Source organism: Bufo gargarizans, chromosome 6 (assembly GCF_014858855.1).
Source record: "Bufo gargarizans isolate SCDJY-AF-19 chromosome 6, ASM1485885v1, whole genome shotgun sequence".
NCBI lineage: Eukaryota > Metazoa > Chordata > Amphibia > Anura > Bufonidae > Bufo > Bufo gargarizans.
The window spans coordinates 319,547,224-319,571,170 of NC_058085.1; the positions used below are offsets into that span (position 1 = coordinate 319,547,224).

Genomic DNA, 23,947 nt, shown 5'->3' on the forward strand with positions numbered 1-23,947 from the left:
AAGTTGAAAAAAAAAAGTTTGGAATAAATGTGCTTTTTTTTTTTTTTTTTTCTAACTTTTCCCTTCTATCCCTGCCTAAAGGTGCCTCTCCCTCACTGACCCTAACCTACCTGGGTGGCGATGGGTGCAGGAGGGTGATGGATGCCGATTTAGGGGGACACAGGAGCTGGTGCTGGACGATGCTGCACGGTCAGGGTGCTGGACAGGAAGAGGAGGGGAGAGAGGAGCGCAGGAAGTTTGAATCTCGCGCCTCTCTCCCCTGCACCAATCAGCACCCTGGACAGCGGCGTTCAGCACCAGGGCCAGCTCCGCCTCTGCAAATCCTCGGACTGCGATTGGTGGTGTAAAATTACGCCACCGATCGCAGTCTTTTTCCGGTTCATCGGGTCACAGGACACCCGAATGGACCGGAAACGCAGAAAACCGCAGGTCTGAATTGACCTGCGGTTTTCTGCGATCGCCGATACGGGGGGGTCCAATGACCCCCCCCCCTGCGTTGTTACGGGATGCCGGCTGAATGATTTCAGCCGAAATCCCGTTTCGATTAACCCCCGCGGCGCCGGAATTCAGATTTTAAGTCAGGACGTACCGGTACGTCCTCGGTCCTTAAGGACTCGGGAAATAGGGCGTACCGGTACGTCCTCGGTCCTTAAGGGGTTAAATTGGGAAAGATTACGGACTTTACTAAATCCTTTTTGGTCACAAGGGCCTAAAAAGGTTGGTGTTGGTTGGGGGCCAGGATGGATAGCAGGAGGCCGGTGTCGTTTAAATTGCTTTCGGGGTTAGGCGAACAGGTAAGGAGTGTTTGCAGAAGAGCGATTGTTTAGACTAGCTTTTTCTTTTGCGTTTTTTTAGGTGTTGCGTTTGGGAGAGTTGGTTTGTCCGATGGTTAGTCAGGTGGCGGGTTGCTTAGGGATGATGTTGATTTATTTTGCGATAGGGGGGAGTTTGTTATCCGTCAGTCTATGACGGATGTGGAAGGAAGGGGGTGGAGAGTGGTATTGTTCGGTATTTTAAGTTGTGAAATGTGTCCGGTGCAATGTTTGCGCAAATTCGGGGCGGACATGAGGAAGGGGATTAGACTGCTGTTAGGGTATGCTGATGGGTCCTTTTTGTCAGTTTTCAGTTTGCATCTGTTTTTTCAAGATGTTTGGAGCAGTTAGGGTAAAGGCAGATGAGGTACTCTAGCCATTCCTTTAGGATCGGAGCGGCGACGGAGGCGGCCTCGATGGGGTTTGGACGATGAGATTATTAAACGGATTGGGCGTTGGGAGTCTGTTCGGTTCAGGTCCTATATTCGATTGAATTGCCTGTAATTTAAGGGGCCTGGGGGGCAGGGGTATTATAATGAGGATAGTTGTTGTGGCAAAACCAACCTCGCTACTGGGTTTTGGAGGGGCCTGGTGGCCAGCCTCTTGCCCCAGGATTATGGCCCATACTAACTTTGAAGGAGAAGACAGACCGGCTGCACAGCTCAAATCTGTGTAACTGTTTTGGGCAGGAAAGCCATGCTTGCGGCCGGCCAAATGTGACTTCCATGGAATTCGGGAACCCCTGCTCGGATCTGGGTGATTTTTGGATATGTTGTTCACCCAGATCAGAGCTATCTATGGATGTATACATTATGGGGATGTGTGGGGTTTTGAGGTGTTTTCTGTGTGTTGGGAAAAATGTGTGCGTTCTGTCTGTGAGTGATTAAGTTAGCCCATTATGCTTGGTAATTGTATTTTGTTGATTGCGTCTCAGACAATGCCAGTGGGTTAGTTAATTGCGTCTCAGACAATGCCAGTGTGTTAGTTAATTGCGTCAAAGACAATGCTCATTGTATTTTGTTGATTTCGTTACAGACAGAGGGAAGGGGTTTTTGTGTACAATTGCTGGGAAGGTTTCAATACTGTAAATGCATGTGATTGGCTAAAATATAAACTGTCATAGTCTTCTACAAGGGCCCCAGGGGGAGTGTCCCTTGCTAGGAGACCTGCATAAAAGGCTGAAAAATAACCCATTAAAGAGTTCCTGTTTTACATTCAACATAGAGCCTCGTCTGATGTGTGTGGGGATTGCTATACGCTGAAGATTTGCTATACTTCCCTGGCTATAACTACTACTCTTGTAAGAGCTGTTCCTGACTCCTGTGGTGGTTTTGGTGTAGAGCGGAGTGCTTGGAGTCCTCGGGAAGCACTGGGGGCACTCATCAACGGAGGTGCCTGGTCGGGTGCTAGGAGATCCGTTACAGTTGTTAATGGCAGTTGTATTTTGGTGTTCTTGTTTTTATTGTTGCAGGTGCGGTACCAGCCCTGGTGTGGATCCTGGGACATTCTTATGTCTTTTGGGGGGCTGTCCGGGCAGCGGTTTGGCCGGACGGTCAGCAGTTGGGATTCTAACGGTTCGAGGTGGTGGTAAGGTGGTTGGGGCGTAGAGGCATGGTTTGGAGTGGGGTCCTGCCTTGGCATATACAGAACCAATAATTTTAATGTGGCTTGAAAAAAAAAAATGTGTGCATTCCGTGTCCGCATGTCCATTACGCCAAAAAAATTGGAGATGGTCCTATTCATGTTCGTTTTGAGGACAAGGACAGGCATTGTTAGAATGGATCCACCCAAAAAACGGATGCAACACGGACGCTACCTGTTTGTTTTTTGCGGATCTGTGTCTGCATGAGCCCTAAATCAGAGGTGAAACTGAAATAATATAGTGTGTGCAGCAGTGCATCTAAACTTATCAGATGTGAGCTGGCTGATGAACTGGTGTATCTAAAGCTGGCTGAACATCTCTGGTGACAGTGGCTTATCTCCACTGAGAACAAAAGAATTGGGCATGTTATAATCAAATCAGCCTGATCCTTCTTCCCCCCAATGTTTTACCCCATACACATCAGCCCCAAATGTTTCTCTCCTGGAAAAAATCCACGGCCGATATCCAAGGCAATGCACCCGGCCGGCACCCCCAAAAGAATGCCTATTGCGGACAAGAATAAGACATGCTCTATTTTCTTGCGGAGCTGCGGACCGGAAGATCGGGGGCGCGCTCCAGAAATGCGGAGAGCACATAGTATGCTCTCCGCATCTCTTCCAGCCCCATAGAGAATGAATGGGTCCGGACCTGTTCCGGATAATTGTGTAACGGATGCGGACCCATTCTACGGACGTCTGAATGGAGCCTAATTTTGAATTCAGTGGAACTAATGCGTGTGTACACACCTGTCACAATCACACATGCCACAATTTCCGTGGGGAAACCACTCAAAAAAAGGACACGTGTCCCTTCCTGACACAGTTTGGAAAGCCACGTGCAAATAATCTGTGGCCATATAAATTGAAAATAATCGTAGGATTCCACATAGATTTCAGCACTGAAATGTATGCACATAATCTGCTGTGTGAACGAGTCCTAACCGTATCATGTATGATGTTGTCTTAAAATGCAGGACATGTACCATTAGCTTCTCTGATTGGCTCTGCATCCCATTTATTAAGCCACGTAGAATCGCCCACTGTGAAACGGCTGCATCCTTGAATGTTAAACTGGTAGTTTTTAATTACAATCAGTGGTGCAGACAATATTTGGGATCCTGCAATAAAAAAAAGTTGTCTTATAAAAGACAGTTTTCATAGGTAAGACTTGGGGGCTGTTCGCATAACGTTTTTGCTGTACATTTAACATAGACGTGGGAAAAAAGGACTTAAAAGCATAGTAGTACACTACACGTTTCCATCCTGCAGAGCCCAGCAAAAAAAAAAGTATTTTTTTTACAGTGGAAGCCTATGATGATGGTTGTCACGGTATGGTAACCGTTAGGGCATCCATTTAACATCTGTCATGTGCATTAAACATGGAACAAAAAAGTGATGTGAACATAGCCTTAAAGGGTAACTCCCCTTTCAATGCATAACTCCCTCATGACTTTGTTGTCTATGCAATCCACCAATCTAATCATAACCAAATTAAAGGGATTCTGCAGTTTGTTTAAACTGATGATCTATTCTCTGGATAGATCATCAGCTTCTGATCGGCGGGGGTCCGACAACCGGGACCCCCGCCGATCAGTTGTTTGAGAAGGCAGCGGCGCTCCAGCAGCGCCGCGGCCTTCTCACTGTTTACCGCTGGCCCAGTGATGTCACGACTAGTATCACTGGCCTGGGTGCGGCTAAGCTCTGTTCACTTGAATGAAGCTTAGCCCCTCCCAGGCCAGTGATACTAGTCGTGACGTCACTGGGCCAGCAGTAAACAGTGAGAAGGCTGCGGCGCTGCTGGAGCACCGCTGTCTTCTCAAACAGCTGATCGGCGGGGGTCCCGGTTGGTCGGACCCCCGCCGATCAGAAGCTGATGATCAGTTTAAACAAAATTCAGAACCCCTTTAAGCATATTATATTTATTGTTAAAGGGGTTGTCCGAGTTATGGAAAAAAAAGAGATAGCACTGTAAATCTGATGGTCAGCGATATATAACTAAGCTAAGCAAGTTTTAGGCAAAAAAATATCTATTTCCTCATTTCCCTGGTTCTCTTCTAGCCCTTTGTTTACTTGCAATAAAAACAATCTCTGCCCCTCCCCCTGCTTTGGGAGTGATTAAGTCTGCCCTGGGTGACATGTCTGCCTGCTGGGAGACTCAGCAGCATGTTGTATGTGTAGAACTACAAGTCCCAGCTGTATAATGACACTGCTAAGGGAGTGAATACAAGAGCTGCCCTGAGTGACATGTCTGCCTGCTGGGAGACTCAGCAGCATGTTGTATGTGTAGGACTACAAGTCCCAGCTGTATAATGACACTGCTAAGGGACTGAATACAAGAGCTGCCATGAGTGACATGTCTGCCTGCTGGGAGACTCAGCAGCATGTTGTATGTGTAGGACTACAAGTCCCAGCTGTATAATGACACTGCTAAGGGAGTGAATACAAGAGCTGCCCTGGGTGACATGTCTGCCTGCTGGGAGACTCAGCAGCATGCTGTATGTGTAGGACTACAAGTCCCAGCTGTATAATGACACTGCTAAGGGAGTGGATACAAGTGCTGCCCTGAGTCACATGTCTGCCTGCTGGGAGACTCAGCAGCATGTTGTATGTGTAGGACTACAAGTCCCAGCTGTATAATGACACTGCTAAGGGAGTGAATACAAGAGCTGCCCTGAGTGACATGTCTGCCTGCTGGGAGACTGAGCAGCATGTTGTATGTGTAGAACTACAAGTCCCAGCTGTATAATGACACTGCTAAGGGAGTGGATACAAGTGCTGCCCTGAGTGACATGTCTGCCTGCTGGGAGACTTAGCAGAATGTTGTATGTATAGAACTACAAGTCCTAGCTGAACAATGACACTGCTAATACACACAGGATCTTCCCTCTACCTGTAATGCTCTGCAGAACTTCTCTTTCAGCTCCTGTGCCCAGCATTTGTCTCCTCACTGACTGCAGCTACACAGTAAACACTTCAGCCCTGAGTCTGTGCAGCTGAAGGGGTTAAGAATCCTGGGAGAGAGCAATAAGCAGCAGCTGGCAGTGCAGGGGGCGTGGCCAGCACAGTGACATCTCTGGTGTACAGATCTCTCAGGCTTGTGCACTAACATTATCAGAGCAGGGAGAGCAGCTGACATCACAGGTCATGTGACCCTCAGTGAAATCTGAGAAACCAGCCACCGGAGATAAAGTGAGTTAATTGGAAAGCTGTTACATTTGCCTAGTTAGAAACATAGAATAAAAAAAAAACTCGGACAACCCCTTTAATGCATGTGAAATTTGAAACCATGGTGCTTTGAGGAAGTGACAACTGTTTCAAACACAGTATACTGCTATAATCTGAACCATCTTGTTGCTCACTTAATCTCCCCCCAGTAGTCAACCTATTAAAACCAATAACCAAAACGTGATGTTGCAGAGCTGTCACAAAATAGCTATGGCTCACCTGATTAAAGCGCTGTTTTTCTTTTGTTGATTGCAGGCTATGTTCCTGAGTTATGATACTTTTTATTAATATGCAAATTACATCTTTGGTGCAACAAGGGTATCACTATTGCTCTTGTTGCACCCAAGCTCCACTCATTTCTGTGGCCAGACCCTCCTTCACTGCTGTTAGGAGTTATACATGTTAACATGTTTACTGCCACCTGTAGGCTATATATAGATATGACAGTTTATAACCTTTGTTATATTGTTTGTGTCTGAATAAAGTTTGTTAAAATACCCTATATGGCTTCATGAAACATTTGATTGACAAGGCCAGCCAGTGGCAAAGCAGCGAGGTAGGAGCTAGCCGCAGAAAAGAGGAACCTGGGTGCAACAAGAGCAATAGTCATTGCACCAAATGCCTAATTTGCATATTAAGAAAAAGTATCATAACTCGGGAACAGAGCCTCTGATCAACACAAGAAAAACTGCATTTTAATCAGGTGAAGCACAGCTATGTGTCTATGCTTGCAGTTTGATAGGGAGGTCGCTGGTGACAGATTCCTTTTCTTTCCCAAAATTATTTTTTAGATGCTAGTTTTAATTTTCCATGTCACTATCTATATATATTTTTTAAAATCCTAAAATCCTGTTTTCACACTGGCAACTAGCCTAATAATACATGACACTTCTTGATCTGTACAAACAACTTTTCAACAGTTATCTGCTTATGGCCTCATGCACACGACCGTTTTTTTTGCGGTCCGCAAAAACGGGTTCCGTAGTTCCGTGTCCGTTTTTCCTTCCGTGGGTCTTCCTTGATTTTTGGAGGATCCACGGACATAAAGGAAAAAGTCATTTTGGTGTCCGCCTGGCTGTGCGGAGCCAAACGGATCCGTCCTGACTTACAATGCAAGTCAATGGGGAAGGATCCGTTTGACGTTGACACAATACGGTGCAATTGCAAGCGAATCCGTCCCCCATTGACTTTCAATGTAAAGTCAGGAGTCCCTATTATACCATCAGATCGGAGTTTTCTCCAATCCGATGGTATATTTTAACTTGAAGCGTCCCCATCACCATGGGAACGCCTCTGTTAGAATATACCATCGGATTTAAGTTACATTGTGAAAACTCATATCCGACAGTATATTCTAACACAAAGGCGTTCAAGTTAGAATATACTACGAACTGTGAACATGACTGCTGCCTGGCAGCACCCGATCTCTTACAGGGGGCTGTGATCCGCACAATTAACCCCTCAGGTGCTGCACCTGAGGGGGTTAATTGTGTGTATCATAGCCCCCTGTAAGAGATCAGGGGCTGCCAGGCAGCAGGGGGCAGACCCCCCTCCCTCCCCAGTTTGAATATCATTGGTGGCCAGTGTGTGGCCCCCCCGGCCCCCCCTCCCTCCCTCTATTGAATTATCATTGGTGGCCAGTGTGCGGCCCCCCCTCCCTCCCTCTATTGTATTATCATTGGTGGCCAGTGTGCGGCCTCCCCTCTCCCCCCCCCCCCATCATTGGTGGCAGCGGAGAGTTACGATCGGAGTCCAAGTTTAATCGCTGGGGCTCCGATCGGTAACCATGGCAACCAGGACGCTACTGCAGTCCTGGTTGCCATGGTTACTTAGCAATATTAGAAGCATCATACTTACCTGCTGCGCTGTCTGTGACCGGCCGGGCGCTCCTCCTACTGGTAAGTGACAGGTCTGTGCGGCGCATTGCTTAATGATCTGTCACTTACCAGTAGGAGGAGCTCCCAGCCGGTCACAGACAGCGCAGCAGGTAAGTATGATGCTTCTAATATTGCTAAGTAACCATGGCAACCAGGACTGCAGTAGCGTCCTGGTTGCCATGGTTACCGATCGGAGCACCGGCGATTAAATTGGGACTCCGATCGGAACTCTCCGCTGCCACCAATGATCGGGGGGGGGGGGGCGCACACTGGCCACCAATGATAATACAATAAAGGGAGGGGGGCCGCACTGGCCACCAATGATATTAATACAATAGAGGGAGGGGGGGCCGCACACTGGCCACCAAGGAAATTAAAACTGGGGAGGGAGGGGGGCTGCCCCCTGCTGCCTGGCAGCCCCTGATCTCTTACAGGGGGCTATGATATGCACAATTAACCCCTCAGGGGTTAATTGTGCGGATCACACCCCCCTGTAAGAGATCGGGTGCTGCCAGGCAGCAGGGGGCAGTCATGTACACAGTTCGTAGTATATTCTAACTTGAAGCATCCCCATCACTATGGGAATGCCTCTGTGTCGGATCTGAAGCTCAGCTCTGAAAAAGCTTTTATGCAGACGGATCTTTGGATCCGTCTGTATGAAAGTAGCCTACGGACACGGATCACGGACACTGATGCCAATCTTGTGTGCATCCGTGTTTTTTCACGGACCCATTGACTTGAATGGGTCCGTGAACCGTTGTCCATCAAAAAAATAGGATAGGTCATATTTTTTTTACGGACGGGATACACGGATCACGGAGGCGGATGACAAACGGTGCATTTTCCGAGTTTTTAACTGACACGTCCGCAAAATGGGTCCGCATCCGTTCCGTAATTTTGCGAAACGGGTGCAGACCCAATTATTTTCAATGGGGCCGGAATGTGCTGTCCGCATCCGCATTTGCTGATCCGCACTTCCGTATCCGCCAAAAAAAAACATGTCCTATTCTTGTCCGCAATTGCGGAGAAGATTAGGCATTTTCAATTATAGTGCCGGCGATGTGCGGTGTCCGTGTTTTGCGGATCCGCAGAACACTTACGGAAGTGTGAATGGACCCTTAAAGCAGGATTGGGCGGGGTGATGACAACTTAAAAATCCTGTTGGCGCTCTAAATAGACAAAGTCTTGTGAATATAATAGATCTACTAAATACCAGACAGAAATACAAATGGCTTTCCTAGTGGACCATGGATAAATAGACACGGTGAAACAGGAAATTTGTATATTTGGGGGTTATTGGTGCCATCTTGTTATTGAGGATGGACAATTCCTTTAAACTTTCATTGCTATAAATGTGACCATATACAAGAACACAACGCACCGTGTTGCAGGTAATGACTTGTGTGGTGTTCTGTCAGATTCGGCTCATCACTCGTTGTATTATCGGTATATGGACTCGTCACTTCTGTATGCACAAAGAAATCCCGATCATTGAATTATAAATCCCACCCATACTTTCGGAACCATCACCAGTGCACCCATTATTGAAAAGGGATGGAGCCCTCTTACTGATGCCACTATCCTTTCTCACGTCTTTGTGGGGGAGTTTGCAGTCGTCGATTTCAACGTGGGACTGGTTAGGGCACAGTAAATTGCCATTCAGCTCGGGCCCACTTGAGACCATAGGTCCTGTAGCAGCCGCCATGGCTGTTACAGCGGTAGTTACGTCCCTGTTGGCGCTGGTGTCTTCTGAACTGGGGTTCGGAGATCCACTTACTGTACGAGTGATGCCTAAAAAATATCAGTTGCAAAATATGAATACAATTGCTCTCCCAACTATTCTATATGTAATAATTGTACAAACATCTCAGTATACCTGGATCAATGGTCCACAGTTTCTCCATCTCATCATGACTAAGGAGATTTAAGGCCTTCATCCTGTACAGAGCAGGGTTCACATCCTTTGCCGTCGTCTTCCCCACCCCTTTGGCTATGGTTATGGCTCTCGATGGCTTATTTGACTTCAAGAAGGTGAAGATACTTTTCTCTGTGATAGAATCAAGAGTGAGGAGTGGATTGTCCACACAGTGGGCCAGTGTTCAGACTCATTTTAAAGGGGTTATCCCACAAAAAATATTTTACAGTTTTCAAACCAGATTCTGGATCTGAATATTTTTGTATATCCATTTAAGTAAAAATGTAGTAAAGCTGCTGAGTTATAAACTGAAATCAGGGGGTAACCCCTTTAACTGTATTACATATAGCTGTTATTTAGGTTGAAGATCCGAGAGCACTGGGCTACTTTTACTATTTTGGATTTATTGCCTTCCTCTGGCGTGGTTTATTCTACCGTAATTACAGATCAGTTACATGGTACAAATATGGTTTCCCACAGTCACCACTAGGGATCTCATTGAATACAGAGTTATACAGCTCCTATTGATCTTAGTGATGAAGATATCCCCTATAAGCTCCCCCTAGTGGTGTCCGCATCATGGAAGAGACTTATTTCTCAGTGGGGCAATTCTTATCCCCTATTGCAAAATAGTATATTTTTAAAATCCATGTGATGACTAATAAGACATATACTTACGCAGCTCTGTTAACTGGCTCATACTCCTCTTCACAGCTGTAATTGCTCCAGTATCTGAAATGTAAAAAATATATACAGTAGATAGATTGGAGAGTGAGTGGCTTAGTTTGCAGCACTGAGATCCTAGGTTCAAATCCAATCAAAGACAACATCTGCATAAACCAATGGATTATGACATTTTCTGGATTATCACATAGTCATAGCAACATACTGTATGCAAAAACTTCATTGAGAATCAGCAAAAAGACCAGGAGCTAAAACTAAGATGCTACAACACAATCCCCTGCTGTGAAAACTGAAACAAATGGCAGATCATTACACATTCCGGATTGTCAAATGTTCTGGATTATCAAACGCAAGACAAAGGAAAGTTTCCCCTGTAAAACTATTGCCTAGACAGTATTATAAAACAAAATAGTGGATGTACCCTCTGTGACCAGCAGGTGGCAATGCAGCCTTCAATCTACTGGTGGCAAACTTTGTGTCCCAGTTTGTGCATTGATCTTGGTTATTGTGGAGAAAGTTTCTACCGGGTTTTTACGTTTAGCACAGATGAGAATATATGTCGATCCCCAGCTCCTTTAAACAGGTTATCCCATCATAATGATCACTGTTAAATCTGTTAATAATTTGACAGTGATCATTTTTGTAAATATATTTGATTAACAAATTCCCACCATTTAGGATAAAATTCATCCCCACTTACCTCGTTGTCATTCGGTCTCCCCTGGTTACAGCCACCGCTCTTCTCCTCCTTTTCACCCGGCCGGGCCGCTCGCTGTCCTGAACGCGCACGCCGCCGCGCATGCACGATGGTGACTTCTTTCTGGACAGAATAGTACAGAGCCGCGAACGCGCACGCCGGCTCTGTACTATACTGGACAGGAATAAGTCACCATGGCGCATGCGCTGAGGCGTGCGTGTTCAGTTCAGAGCGCGGCCCGGCCGGGAGAAGACTTCAATCAAGATAAAGCCCGCCCCCAGCCAGAATCCAGGAAGTGAACGGCACGCTGGCAGCAGGTAAGTATAAATAGGCAAAGTGGGCTAACCCCTTTAATGACTAACTGAAGTAAGATGAGATATGGGGAGCTGTTTGCAAAGTCCTCACATTGTTAGGGCTGCCTGTAACAGGGACAAGTAAAGCAGTTCAACAGATTGAGAACCCAGCAAACAGCAACCCATATCCCAGCTTCCTTGATCCTATGTCATCGTACTACATTAAAGCACAGAGCAGCTCTCACCTTCCCCTCCACCAACCGAGCACGGACGACGCACCTGGATGCGTTGCATGTGCGGCCATCTCGGTGAGAAGGACAGAGAATAAAAAAATAAAAAAAACAGCAGGTGGCGCTATACAGATACATTTTATTGAATAACTCAGTGGCTATGCAAATTTTTTTCATTACATGCAATTACAAAAGTATTCAGATCTAGGGGCTGGTTTGAAAACTGTAGAATATTTTTCCATGTTACAGTACGATGACAGAGAAAATGGAAGTATCCAGCTCAAAGATGGTGAAAAGAAAATCAGAGCTTTATTGCGGTATAAAATCTTCGACACACAGGACAAGTTCGGTTACGTGTTTGCGGTCCTTCCTCATGACATGTCATGAGGAAGGACCGCTATCTGTTTATGGTCTGAAACACGTAACTGAACTTGTCCTGTGTGTCGAAGATTTTATGCCGCAATAAAGCTACGATTCTTTTCACCATCTTTAAGCTAGATACTTCCATTTTCTCTATGTCATCGTACTGTAACATGGAAAAATATTCTACAGTTTTCAAACCAGCACCTGGATCTGAATACTTTTGTAATTGCATGTAATAATTTTTTTTTGCATAGCCACTGAGTTATTCAATAAAATGTATCTGTATAGCGCCACCTGCTGTTTTTTTTTTTTGGGGGGGGGATTCTCTGTCCTTCTCACCGAGATGGCCACACATGCTCAGTTTCATTCTTTAACTGCCCCCTGAGCTGTGATAGGTAGAGCATGGACACGCCTCCTGAGCTGTGATAGGGAGAGCATGGACACGCCCTCTTAGCTGCAGCAGAAAAGTCACTCCGCTTGAGCCGCCAGCCTGATATAAATCTAGCAGAGCAATGAATGAGGAGATCTCTGGATCCATGTGAGGTACAGGGCTGGTTCTAGCTTTGTTAGAAAGAGGTCGTCATTTTTTACATTAGTCATGGGATAACCCCTTTAAGGGATTTGTATGCTTTTTCAATTTTGTTTGTGGCCTGTAACCACTCATAGGTCTGCATAGGAGCTGTATAGAAAAATGCAGGGGTATAAGTGATTTTTTTAGATGCATTAGAGCATAAACCAGGCTGCAACAGTCTACACACCCTTTAACAAGTTATCCCTATTGGACTGTTAGATAAGTAGAGGTCTGGCTGCTGGGCCCCCACCAATCATGAGCATGGGGGTCTGTGTTCCTTGTTTGAATGAAGCAAAGGTCAGGCATGCCTACCACCTCTCCATTTAAAGTCTATGAGACTACCAGAGATAGACAAACACTATTCTTGGCTATCGCCAGCTATCATCCAGCCCAAAAAGATGAATGGAGCGGAGGTCCGCATGCTCGACCTGCTGTTCCATTCATATGGGGTTACAGGACTGCAGCAGTTGGTTCCCCACTGTACTAACAGTTATTCCCTGTCCAGTAGATAGGGGACAACCTATTTAAACCAGAATACCCCTTTAAATAATTTCTAACCCCTTAAATGGGCACTAACTTTTCAAACAACTTCTAAAAGATCACTTTAGGACGGGTGAACTGAACAAATCTGGAATTTTTTTTGTCATCTTATCCACCCTAGAAACCCTTCTGAAATCTCTGCCACTAGAGGTCCCCTTCTAGACATTCTGCTGTCCACTCACCGTTACTAGGTGAATCCCGTTCTTAGCAGCATAAGGACTGAAGGAAGTGGATGTGTCTTTTTTCACTGGCTGGCTCTGGAGCTCAATGAGCTTCTGAGCTCAGTGCAGAGGCCTCTTCCCCATCCAGGGCTCAGAGCTTCAACACGGCAGCATCTGAAACTATTGTTTTCTGAGTATGACAGAGACATCTTCCCCAGGGTGACGAGACGTCCGGTTTTAGGCTGGACAGTCCAGTTTTCTGGCTCCCTGTCCTCCGTCCGGCGCAGTGCCAGGACGGACACAGGGATGTCCTCCTTTTCAGTAGCTCATGCTCAAACCGCAGCATTGTGCTATCTGAACATGAGCTGCAGGCATAAACTGACTGACTGAGGCTTCTCTCATCCTCATGTAGTCACTAGAGCCTGTGTACCAGTCAGTCAATCTGTGACAGATTGGAGAGGGGGAGGGGAGTGAAGCACTCTAGGCCCTGCGCAGCTCACCTGACGGTCTTCCAATACTTTTCCTTCTCCGGCAACGGGGGGCATGGCTTAACAGACTTGGGGTGTGGCTAGATTGTCTGGCTTTTGAGGGTCATCTTCCCTCCAGTACAAAGTAAGTGCATTTCTTAGGCTAGTTTCACACCTGAGGCATATCATTCAGGCAGACTGTTCCGGCAGAGTCTGCATTGCCGGATGTTACTGGAATGCCCACCGGCCCAATTAAACAGTTGCGAGTAGCGTTTTTTGTCTGGCCGATTCCTGGCATCCTATGGCGGAACAGCCTGCTGTAAGCCTGTAGTGCACATGTGAAAGTAGCCTTAGGGAGAGTTCACATCACCGTTATGATGGATCAGAAGAACGGAAAAAGAAGAAACAAGATTGTGTAAAAAAAATTTACCCTGTGCATCATTATGCACATTTGGCCTCTGTTTGAGCCATTTCAATCTGAGATCCATTTTTTCAGATGGAAAAAAAGCTGTGCATGCAGTTTTTCGCTGACATTTACGCCTGTTTCCAGGTGTAAATGTTAATAAATTTTCCAGTGCTGGAGTCCTGGCCCCGATACACCCTCACCATGCCTCTGACATGCCCAGCTTCGGCCATGCGACAAAATATTATCGCACGGCCGGTTAAAAAATAGGACTTGCGACTATTTTACGCCTACCTCACCTCGTACTCGCAGGCTGAGGTGTTTTCTAATAACGCTCCTCCCCCACAGCAGCGTGTCTGCTCCTTATTCCTACCCTTCAGCCTCCGAATATTGGATGAGGTAAAATCCTTTTTGAAGCACTGGGACACAACGGGGCAGTTATCTCCGCTGTCATCTGCACATAATGTACAGCTTCACTGTGCTGAGACCGGCAGGCTTTACATAGGGCTCTGTGCTCTGCTTTCTCACACTGGCCGTCCTGCAGTGTCACGAGAAGGGCGGATTTTATTATCATAAATCTAAGAGTCGCCATTTTAGCTCCTTCACCTATTGTCCCCTAGACTAAAGGAGCCATTATAAATAATTAAACCCATTTAAGAGTTTATTTCTAATTTAAAAAAAAATCTGTATCTTTATTTTTATCTTTCCCGGAGAACTAAACAAGAAATAAAAATAAAAAAACAGAACTTATACCCACCAATCCCCTGCTGCCGCAATCCCCCTCTGATGGTGTTGTCACTGTTGTGTCCCCGCTGCACCCAACTTCATGCTAGCTACTGTTTTGACATAGCAAGAAATGGCTGTGAATGCTGCTCAGCCAATGCACTCACCACAGCCAGTGATCGCACAATGAGTAGTAAGTGTCCCTCTTTGACCATCCAGAAAGTTGGGTGGTATGGTCTAGACCAGTATAGTACTGGGAGGCTGCCTGTATTAGGACACACCCCCAGGCTTGAGGAGAACTGGATACAGGAGCAGCACACTGGGGCAGCGAGAAGTCAATATAAGCAGACCAGAGCACTGGGGGAGGCTGGAACGGATCCTCACACTGTTCCCAGGGTAACCAGAAGTTAATTTATGAGAAGCTCAAAAACTTTAAGATCTGGTAGTGTATGGCATCAAAAGACACTTACTATTGTCTGTGCCGTCGACTGAGTCGCTGGAATTGTCTGTTACTTTTTCTCCAGTTCTTCTATTGTTATCTGAATCTACATAAAAAGGTTATTGAGAATGTTATTACTTCTTTGCCAAAACAAAATACGTTGCCTGTTCGTTAGGCGCTGCAGGTCCAGGAGTAAAGTGGGTAGGTGCACACATCAAGTCTTTGTAGGTATCGGACCGCGCTGCTAAAGTATCGCCAGGAAGAGTTCCTTTCTAGTTCGGAGCCATACACAGCTTCTGATATAGGAACACGTCGATATATCGAAAATGCCCTTTAATCCTTGAGCTTCTCTGCGGATTAACAAAGGGGTTGCACAAATAGTGATGTACCGTCAGCCACAGATACATTTAAAAGGTTTATTATACTCACAAAGGTAAATCAGTTTAAAACATATCATAAAAAGGTGTATATCCTCCTGTTCATGCCCGACCCGGGTTTCGCTTGACTCTTTGTCAGTGTGAACATGCACCCACGTTTTAGGCAGTCTTTTTAAGCAGTTTAAGTCCCGCCCATCCTTTGCTCCAAATACACATCGTTAATAAAATACTTAATACATCATAATTATGTAACATAACATATATAAAAAATACTTACTGATTATACTGGTTTTAACTCGGTACAACTCGCAGCAATTTATAATTAGATCTCACTATTTTCTTCCACTCCTCTCCATTCATATAAACTAAACCTATCATGTACCGTTTCACTATTATGTCACAGTCACGTGTTTTCCTCCATATTAATAGGTCTCAACCTTCCTCCCCAAAACGTGAGAGCATGTTCACCCCTGACGAAGCGTCAAGCGAAACCCGGGTCGGGCATGAACAAGAGGATATACACCTTTTTATGATATGTTTTAAACTCATTTACATTTGTGAGTATAATAAACCTTTTAAATGTATCTGTGGCTGACGGTACATCACTATTTGTGCGACCCCTTTGTTAATTCGCAGAGAAGCTCAACGATTAAAGGGCATTTTGTGAGGATATCGACGTGTTCCTATATCAGAAGCTGTGTATGGCTCTGAACTAGAAAGGAACTCTGGCGATACTTTAGCAACTCGGTCCGATACCTACAACCACTGAGAACATGTTTAAGGGGCCTTAGGCTAGGACCCATGCAGCGGAGATTGGGGGCCCGGCTCTCACATGAGAGCCACTCTCCTGCTCTAACCCCCAGACCAGCAGCAGTGCCGATCCAGGCTGTTTAACCCCTTTTATGCCGTGGGCAACGATGCCTGCTGCATGTAAGTGGTGACAGAGGGAGCGGACTCTCTTTGTCTCTCACAGGCACCATGAAAATGCGATTGCGGGGTGCCCATGTGTTTATATAGGCAGGCTGGGACCTGGTGTAGGCCCCAAGCCTGCCTTGAGTGTTGCCAAGCAGACTGCACCTCTCTGGCTCAGCCTGCTGGTCAAAGTCAGTATAGAACTGACATTAAAATACATTGCACTATACGGATAGTGCATTGTATTTTAGAAGCAATGAAAAGATTTCCTGTTATAGTCTCTTTGTGGTTTAAAAAAAAAAAATATATATTCCAATAAAATGATTTTTTTCCCATTGTAAATATGCTTTTCAATGAAAAAATTGCTAAAACAAAATCTCTCACAAATGTTTGATATTGCCGCGTCCATAACGACCCTTTTTTAAAAAAAAAAAAAAGGTTTTATTGCACAAAAGTAGTAAAACGTAAAAAAAAACCTATGTATTTGGGATCGCTGTCATTGTACTGACCCGGAGAATTAAGATATCATGGTATTTATGCCGAAAAATGAATGGTGCAAAGTTTATAACGTAAAAACTCAGTGGCAGTATCGCTGTTTTTTTTCGCATCTCCCACCAAGAAGTTATTAGGGTCATTTATCATACTGGTGTAAAGTAGAACTGACTTAGTTGCCCATAGCAACCAATCAGATTCAACCTTTCATTTTCCAATGGAGATGTCAAAAATGAAAGGTGGTTGCTATGGACATCTAAGTTAGTTCTATTTTACACCAGTATCGTAAATTACCACATATGTGTACCCCAAAATGGCACCATTAAAAATGACAACTTGTCCCGCAGAAAACAAGCCCTCATACAGCTACATATATGGAGAAATAAAAGAGTTATAGCTCTTGGAAGACGACGTTGAAAAAAAAGGAAGAAAAATGCTTGGTCAGCAAGGCCCAAAACAGGCTGGTCACTAAGAGGTCAAAGGGGTTTCCAGAATTAGAAAAACGTGGCTATTTTCTTACAAAACAGCGCTAAACCTGTCCACAGGTTGTGTCTGGTATTGCAGCCCAGCCACATTCACTTTAAGGCCTCATGCACACGGCTGTTGGGCGGCCATGGCCGTATTGAGGCCCGCAAACGGCGGGTCAGCAATCCATGGCCGTGTGCACCACGCATCACAGATGCCGACCCATTCACTTGAATGGGTCCGCAATTCCGGAGATGCGGAACAGAGTCAAGTTGAATGAGTCCGGCCCGCTGCACGGAAGTTGCCCGTGCAATTGCGGTCCCCAATGCATGGAACGGCCGCACAACGGCTGTGTGCATGAGGTCTGACGGAGCAGAGCTGCAATTGTTAGACATGAATTACACCGCCATACGTTACAGTCTACAACCAACCTCTGGCAGCTGCTGCTCTAATATTCCAGAGCTTATCCGAGGAATTATACTCCAACAAGTTCATCTTCTTCATACTGTACAGGTCTGGATTCACCTCTTTGGCTCTTTCTTTCTTTACAGCCTTCGCGATGTTCATAGCCGACTGCCGCCCTTTATTCAGCAGATGCTGATAGATTTCTTTCTCTGTAACAGATATGCCACAAGATTTCCCGATTTGTTGTCAATGTAGCAGATATTACGTCCATCAATGTTCACAAAATGACCAACTAGTAACAACCACTGATAGCGTCCTAACGAATCCAGCTCTACTACATACAGCGCTGTAAAATATCTTGCTAATTGTAAATCACGACTGTATGAATGAGTCCCCATCCGTACTTCCGTTCCGCGGCCCCACAAAAAATATAGAGCATGTCCTATCATAGAATAGGCATTTTCTATGATAACGGCAGCTGTGTGCGGTCTGCAAATTGCAGAATGCACACAGGCCAGTATCCGTGTTTTGCGGATCCCCAAAATGTGAATGTAGCCTAAGGCTGGGTTCAGACCTGAGCGTTTTACAGCGCGTTCCTACGCGCTGTAAAACGCTCAACAGGCAAGAACCAATGATTCCCTATGGGAATGGTTCTCACCTGAGTGTTTTACAGCGCGTACGATTGCGCTGTAAAACGCCCTACGCCCCAAGAAGTACAGGAGCTTCTTTGGGGTGTCTTGTCGCGCGTTCCCGTACATAGACTTCAGCGGGAACGCGCGACAATGGGCGTTCGCTTGTCTCTGTATGCGCGATTGCAAACGCCCGTACAATCGCGCATACAGAGCGTACGTTCAGGTCTGAACCCAGCGTAAATCTGACCAGCTAATTGCATCAAATCACATATAGATGTAGTCTAGATCAACAATTTCCTTTTTGCTTTGTGGAAACAGTCAGCAATCTGCAGCTGACGGATCTGTTGTTCTTATGAAAGGTCTCTATTTAGCAGCTGTGTCTATTTAGTACATTCAGTGCACAATGCTTTCTGATTGTGAATAGGATATGGGTGTGACCCATCAATGGTAGCTTGTTGACAGTGTTCCTCTTGAAAAAAAAATGATATAGACCATACAACTATCCTACTTGCTTGTGGTTTCCAGAGAAAACAGGGGAACAAATATATTGTACAGATATAAATATACTATATAGGGGCTATCTACTAACTATAGAGCAATGCTTTGACACGTCCCCTCTATGACTGTATGTACAAAAACACAACATGAGCGGGAGGTCTACTCACGTAGAGGGGTCAGGATGCAGGCTATTTTGGGTAATTCAGTATCCGCTATTTCCGCCATTGTGTCTGTTTTGAAAATCAAAGAACGTCTCAGTAAAACGGTGAAATTAGATTATAAATACATACATTTTGTCACTCCGCATTCTTATAATCCCTGCGTATGTTGGCAAATTCCATTTGAGTGGCAACCCATATAGCTGTCATCTCAACCTAATGGCTCATGCACACAAACGGATTTTCTTTCCATGTCTTTTCCGTTTTTTTTCAGAAGCGTATGCGGAACCGTTAATTTCAATTAGAGATGAGCGAATTTCATATTCGTTTGGTGGTGAAAGCAGAATTGCGTTATGGATTCAGTTACCACGAACCATAACGCAATTCTATGACGGAATGCATAATGGAATGCCCTTAGAGGTTATTCATTCCGTCATAATTGAAGTCTATGGCCTGCAAAACGGATCCGTCCCGTTTCCGTTATGCAGGGAAGTCCTCTCCTGCATAACGGAAATGGGACGGATCCGTTATGCAGGCCATAGACTTCTATTTTGACGGAATGAATAACGGAATGCCTCTTAAAGGCATTCCGTCATAGAATTGCATTATGGTCCATGGTAACGGAATCCATAACGCAACCGTGCCACCAAACGAAGCGGGAACAAATTTCATAACATGAAATTCACTCATCTTTGATTTTAATGGGTCCGCAAAAAAAACAGAAGTTACTCCATGTGCATTCAGTTTCTCTATGTCCGTATTTCCGTTCCGCAAAAAACTAGAACATGTCCTATTATTGTCCGCATTACTGAGCAGGATAGTACTGTTCTATTAGGGGCCAGCTGTTCCGTAAAATACCGAATGCACACGAACGTCATCCGTATTTTTTGCGGATCTGTTTTTGCGGACTGCAAAATACATACGGTCGTGTGCATGAGCACTAGGTTGTCACCTAGCTTTCTAATAGTCCTGAAAGGAAAATATTGTTTAACAATATTGAAGAAAGAATGTATCCCTGGGAAAGCTGAGTGATATCCAAGATGGCGGACATTATAGCCTCCAGCAAGAATTGGCACACAGCTTTCCTACACTCCTGAAAGGCAATTTTTCATTATCTTGCCATGTAAGGAAGGGATCAGCAACCTTTGGCATTCCAGTTGTTGTTAAACTACAACTCCCAGCATGCTCCATTCACTTCTAAATTCTGGGAACTGCTAAGCAAGTGTGCATGCTGATAGTTGTAGTTTCACTACACTTGGAGTGCCGAAGGTTGCTGATCCCGATGTATGGGATGTTGCGTAGCCTCTCAGGACTCATGAAAAGCTGCATGACATCTCCTGTAAGAGGCTTTATTTTCTCAGCCATCTTTTCTAGACTCCTGAATATCAGGTACAGTTGTGTTCAAAATAATAGCAGTGTGTTTAAAAAAGTGAATAAAGCTCTAAATTCTTCTAATAGCTTCTATTTCCATACACACAAATGCATTGGGAACACTACACATTCTATTCCAAACCAAAACATGAAGAAAAATATAAAATTTGTGTTGTCCCTCTAAAAAAAATGAAGAAAAGTGAATATTAGACTGTTCAAAAAAATAGCAGTGTTTGTATTCTTCTTTACAAACTCAAACATTCACTATATAAACTGAAAAATGTTTGAATATTTTGCTTTCCTTTGAATCACTTAGCTAATATTTAGTTGTGTAACCACTGTTTCTGAGAACTGCTGTACATCTGTGTTGCATGGAGTCAACCATCTTCTGGCCCCTGTGAACAGGTATTCCAGCCCAGGATGATTGGACTACATTCCACAGTTCTTCTCTATTTCTTGGTTTTGCCTCAGAAACTGTATTTTTGATGTCACCCCATAAGTTTTCTATTGGATTAAGATCCGGGGATTGGGCTGGCCACTCCATAACGGCAATCTTGTTGGTCTGGAACCAAGATGTTGCACGTTTACTGGTGTGTTTGGGGTCGTCGTCTTGTTGGAACACCCATTTCAAGGGCATTTCCTCTTCAGCATAAGGCAGCATGACCTCTTCAAGTATTCTGATGTATTCAAACTGATCCATGATCCCTGGTATGTGATAAATAGGCCCAACACCTTAGTGTGAGAAACATCCCCATATCATGATGCTTGCGCCACCATGCTTTACTGTCTTCACAGTGTACTGTGGCTTGGATTCAGTGTTTGGGGATCATCTGACAAACTGTCTCCGGCCACTAGACCCAAAAAGAACAATCTTAACTTTCATCAGTCCACAAAATGTCTCTTTAGGCCAGTCAATGTGCTGTTTGGCAAATTGTAACCTCTTCAGCACACGTCTTTTTTTCAACAGTGGGACTTTGCGGGGGCTTCCTGCAGATAGCTTGGCTTCACATACGTCTCTTCTAATTGTAACAGTACTCACAGGTAACTTTAGACCTTCTTTGATCTTCCTGGAGATGATTGTTGGCTGAGTCCTTGGCATTTTGGCTGTTCTTCTATACATTCGAATGGTAGTTTTTCACTTTATTCCACATCTTTCAGGTTTTGGTTGCCATTTTAAAGCATTTGCAATCATTGTAGCTGAGGAGCCTATCATTTTCTGCACTTCTTTATATGTTTTCCCCTCTCCAATCAACTTTTTAATCAATGTACACTGTTCTTCTGAACAATGTCTGGAACGACCTATTTTCCTCAGAATTTCAGAGAGAAATACACTGTAACCAGCATGTACAACATTGCTGCCTTCCTTCCTTAAATAATAGCAATAATTGCCACCTGTTTTTCAAAGAATGAATGACCCCACTCATTAAACTCCACACTGCTATTATTTTGAACATGCCCCTTTCAATTAGTAATTCAATTACACAGAATCAGCAGCATGCATGTCATGACTGTTGGGTCTGTTGAACACAACTGTACACCCCTCTCTCTAATATTAGATACAGACTATAAGAAAGCTGGGTGGCCGTTCCTGTGATCCCTGCCATGACCGCCATGTTGCCTGTCACACAGCTTTCCATTATCTAAGAAACGGCTGAGACAATAGAATGAATAGAGTGAGTGAGAAAAGTCTTACAGCTGCTGTAGAACTAAAACTCCCAGCGTATGCTCTAGTTCTGTAGTGGTGGGATGCATTACAGCCTTACCTGGTGCTGCGAGGTCCTCGCTCTGAGTCTGAGGCATTTTTCTTGTCATTAAGTTTAGTTTCTTATTCATTACGAAACAAAACTGAAAGTGAATTCTTCCCTCTCCAGCTGAGCTCACCACATAATGTGACCAGGAAGCTGGAGACGTAAACACGAGATACACCCAGACAGAAGGAAAGTGGGGCAAGAAGAGGGTGCAGTGACCACCCAGCCAGGAGGAAAGTGGGGCAAGAAGAGGGTGCAGTGACCACCCAGCCAGGAGGAAAGTGGGGCAAGAAGAGGGTGCAGTGACCACCCAGCCAGGAGGAAAGTGGGGCAAGAAGAGGGTGCAGTGACCACCCAGCCAGGAGTAAAGTGGGGCAAGAAGAGGGTGCAGTGACCACCCAGCCAGGAGTAAAGTGGGGCAAGAAGAGGGTGCAGTGACCACCCAGTCAGGAGGAATGAGGGGCAAGAAGAGGGTGCAGTGACCACCTAGCCAGGAGGAATGAGGGGCAAGAAGAGGGTGCAGTGACCACCCAGCCAGGAGAAATGAGGGGCAAGAAGAGGGTGCAGTGACCACCCAGCCAGGAGGAAAGTGGGGCAAGAAGAGGGTGCAGTGACCACGCAGCCAGGAGGAAAGTGGGGCAGGAAGAAGAGGGTGCAGTGACCACCCAGCCAGGAGGAATGTGGGACAAGAAGAGGGTGCAGTGACCACTCAGCCAGGAGGAAACTGCAGCAAGAAGAGGGTGCAGTGACCACCCAGCCAGGAGGAAACTGGGGCAAGAAGAGGGTGCGGTGACCACCCAGCCAGGAGGAAACTGCAGCAAGAAGAGGGTGCGGTGACAAGACAAAACACAAATAGGTGCCCCCAGTACAGTAACTATATCTGCCATACTGTTAACGGAGGGGGACTGAGCAAGTCACCCCCCTTCTCTTGTATCGTATCTGGTGGTCTCAGAGCCGCTAATACAACTTTAGTTGTCTTGGGTGGAAAACGGGTTAATATTCATGTCTCAGGAGACACTGTGTAAGGTGTCATCTCTGCATACATGATAGACTTAGATACACCAGCTCAGCAGACAGCATCACACATTGAAGAGTTAGATACACCGACTTTTCAGACAATATCACACATGATAGACTTGGATCAGGCATCCTCAAACTGCGGCCCTCCAGCAGTTGCAAAACTACAACTCCCAGCATGCCCGAACAGCCTACAGGTATCAGCCTACAGCAGGGCATTGTGGGAGTTGTAGTTTTACAACAGCTGGAGGGCCGCAGTTTGAGGTTGCCTAACTTGGATACACCAGCTCAGCGGACAGTATCACACATGATAGCCTTAGATACATCAGCTCAGCAGTCAGTGTCACGCGTTACAGACTTGGATACACCAACTATTCAGACAGTATCACACATGATAATTGCAGGTACAACTCCTCAGCAGACAATATTACTCATGATAGGTTTAGATACAGCAGCTCAGCACACAGTATCACACATGATAGACTTAGATACCCCAGCTCAGCAGACCGTATCACAGGTTGCAGACTTTTATACACCCACTCTTCAAGCAGTATCACACATGATAATTGTAGGTACAACTCCTCAGCAAACAGTATTACTCATGATAGGCATCATGCATGGCAGACATACTGTAGCTACAAATGCTTAGAAGACAGTATCACACATGATAGACTTAGATACAAACTCAGCCCGGTACATAAGAAAATAGGATTTTGAACGGTGTGACACAGTGAAGGGCATGATCTGGGAAAACAGGTTTTTTTCCTCCCAGCAGGTGCTGCTGGGCTGATTTGCAGCCAGGTGGGGTCAAACACCGGACTGGATTTTAAG

At 45.3% G+C, this 23,947-nt stretch overlaps 1 protein-coding gene across 4 annotated transcripts in view; it reads right to left on the minus strand.

Annotated features, from left to right (window-relative positions):
- Positions 1-22,223, minus strand: part of ZBP1 (Z-DNA binding protein 1) — a 36,178-nt gene extending 13,955 nt beyond the window's left edge. Inside the window, exons 1-9 of one of the 4 annotated variants that reach the window (XM_044299993.1) lie at positions 22,115-22,223; positions 18,990-19,052; positions 17,719-17,901; positions 15,073-15,147; positions 10,149-10,202; positions 9,432-9,602; positions 9,125-9,346; positions 8,937-9,020; positions 3,437-3,571 (exon numbers count right to left, since the gene is read on the minus strand). In XM_044299993.1, the coding sequence (XP_044155928.1) occupies positions 3,437-3,571; positions 8,937-9,020; positions 9,125-9,346; positions 9,432-9,602; positions 10,149-10,202; positions 15,073-15,147; positions 17,719-17,901; positions 18,990-19,052; positions 22,115-22,184 (1,057 nt within the window). In that variant the 5' untranslated portion in view covers positions 22,185-22,223. The remainder of the gene's footprint in view (positions 1-3,436; positions 3,572-8,936; positions 9,021-9,124; positions 9,347-9,431; positions 9,603-10,148; positions 10,203-15,072; positions 15,148-17,718; positions 17,902-18,989; positions 19,053-22,114) is intronic. The other 3 variants (XM_044299994.1, XM_044299996.1, XM_044299997.1) reach the window with 3 other exon arrangements.
- Between the last annotated feature and the right edge of the window lie 1,724 nt (positions 22,224-23,947).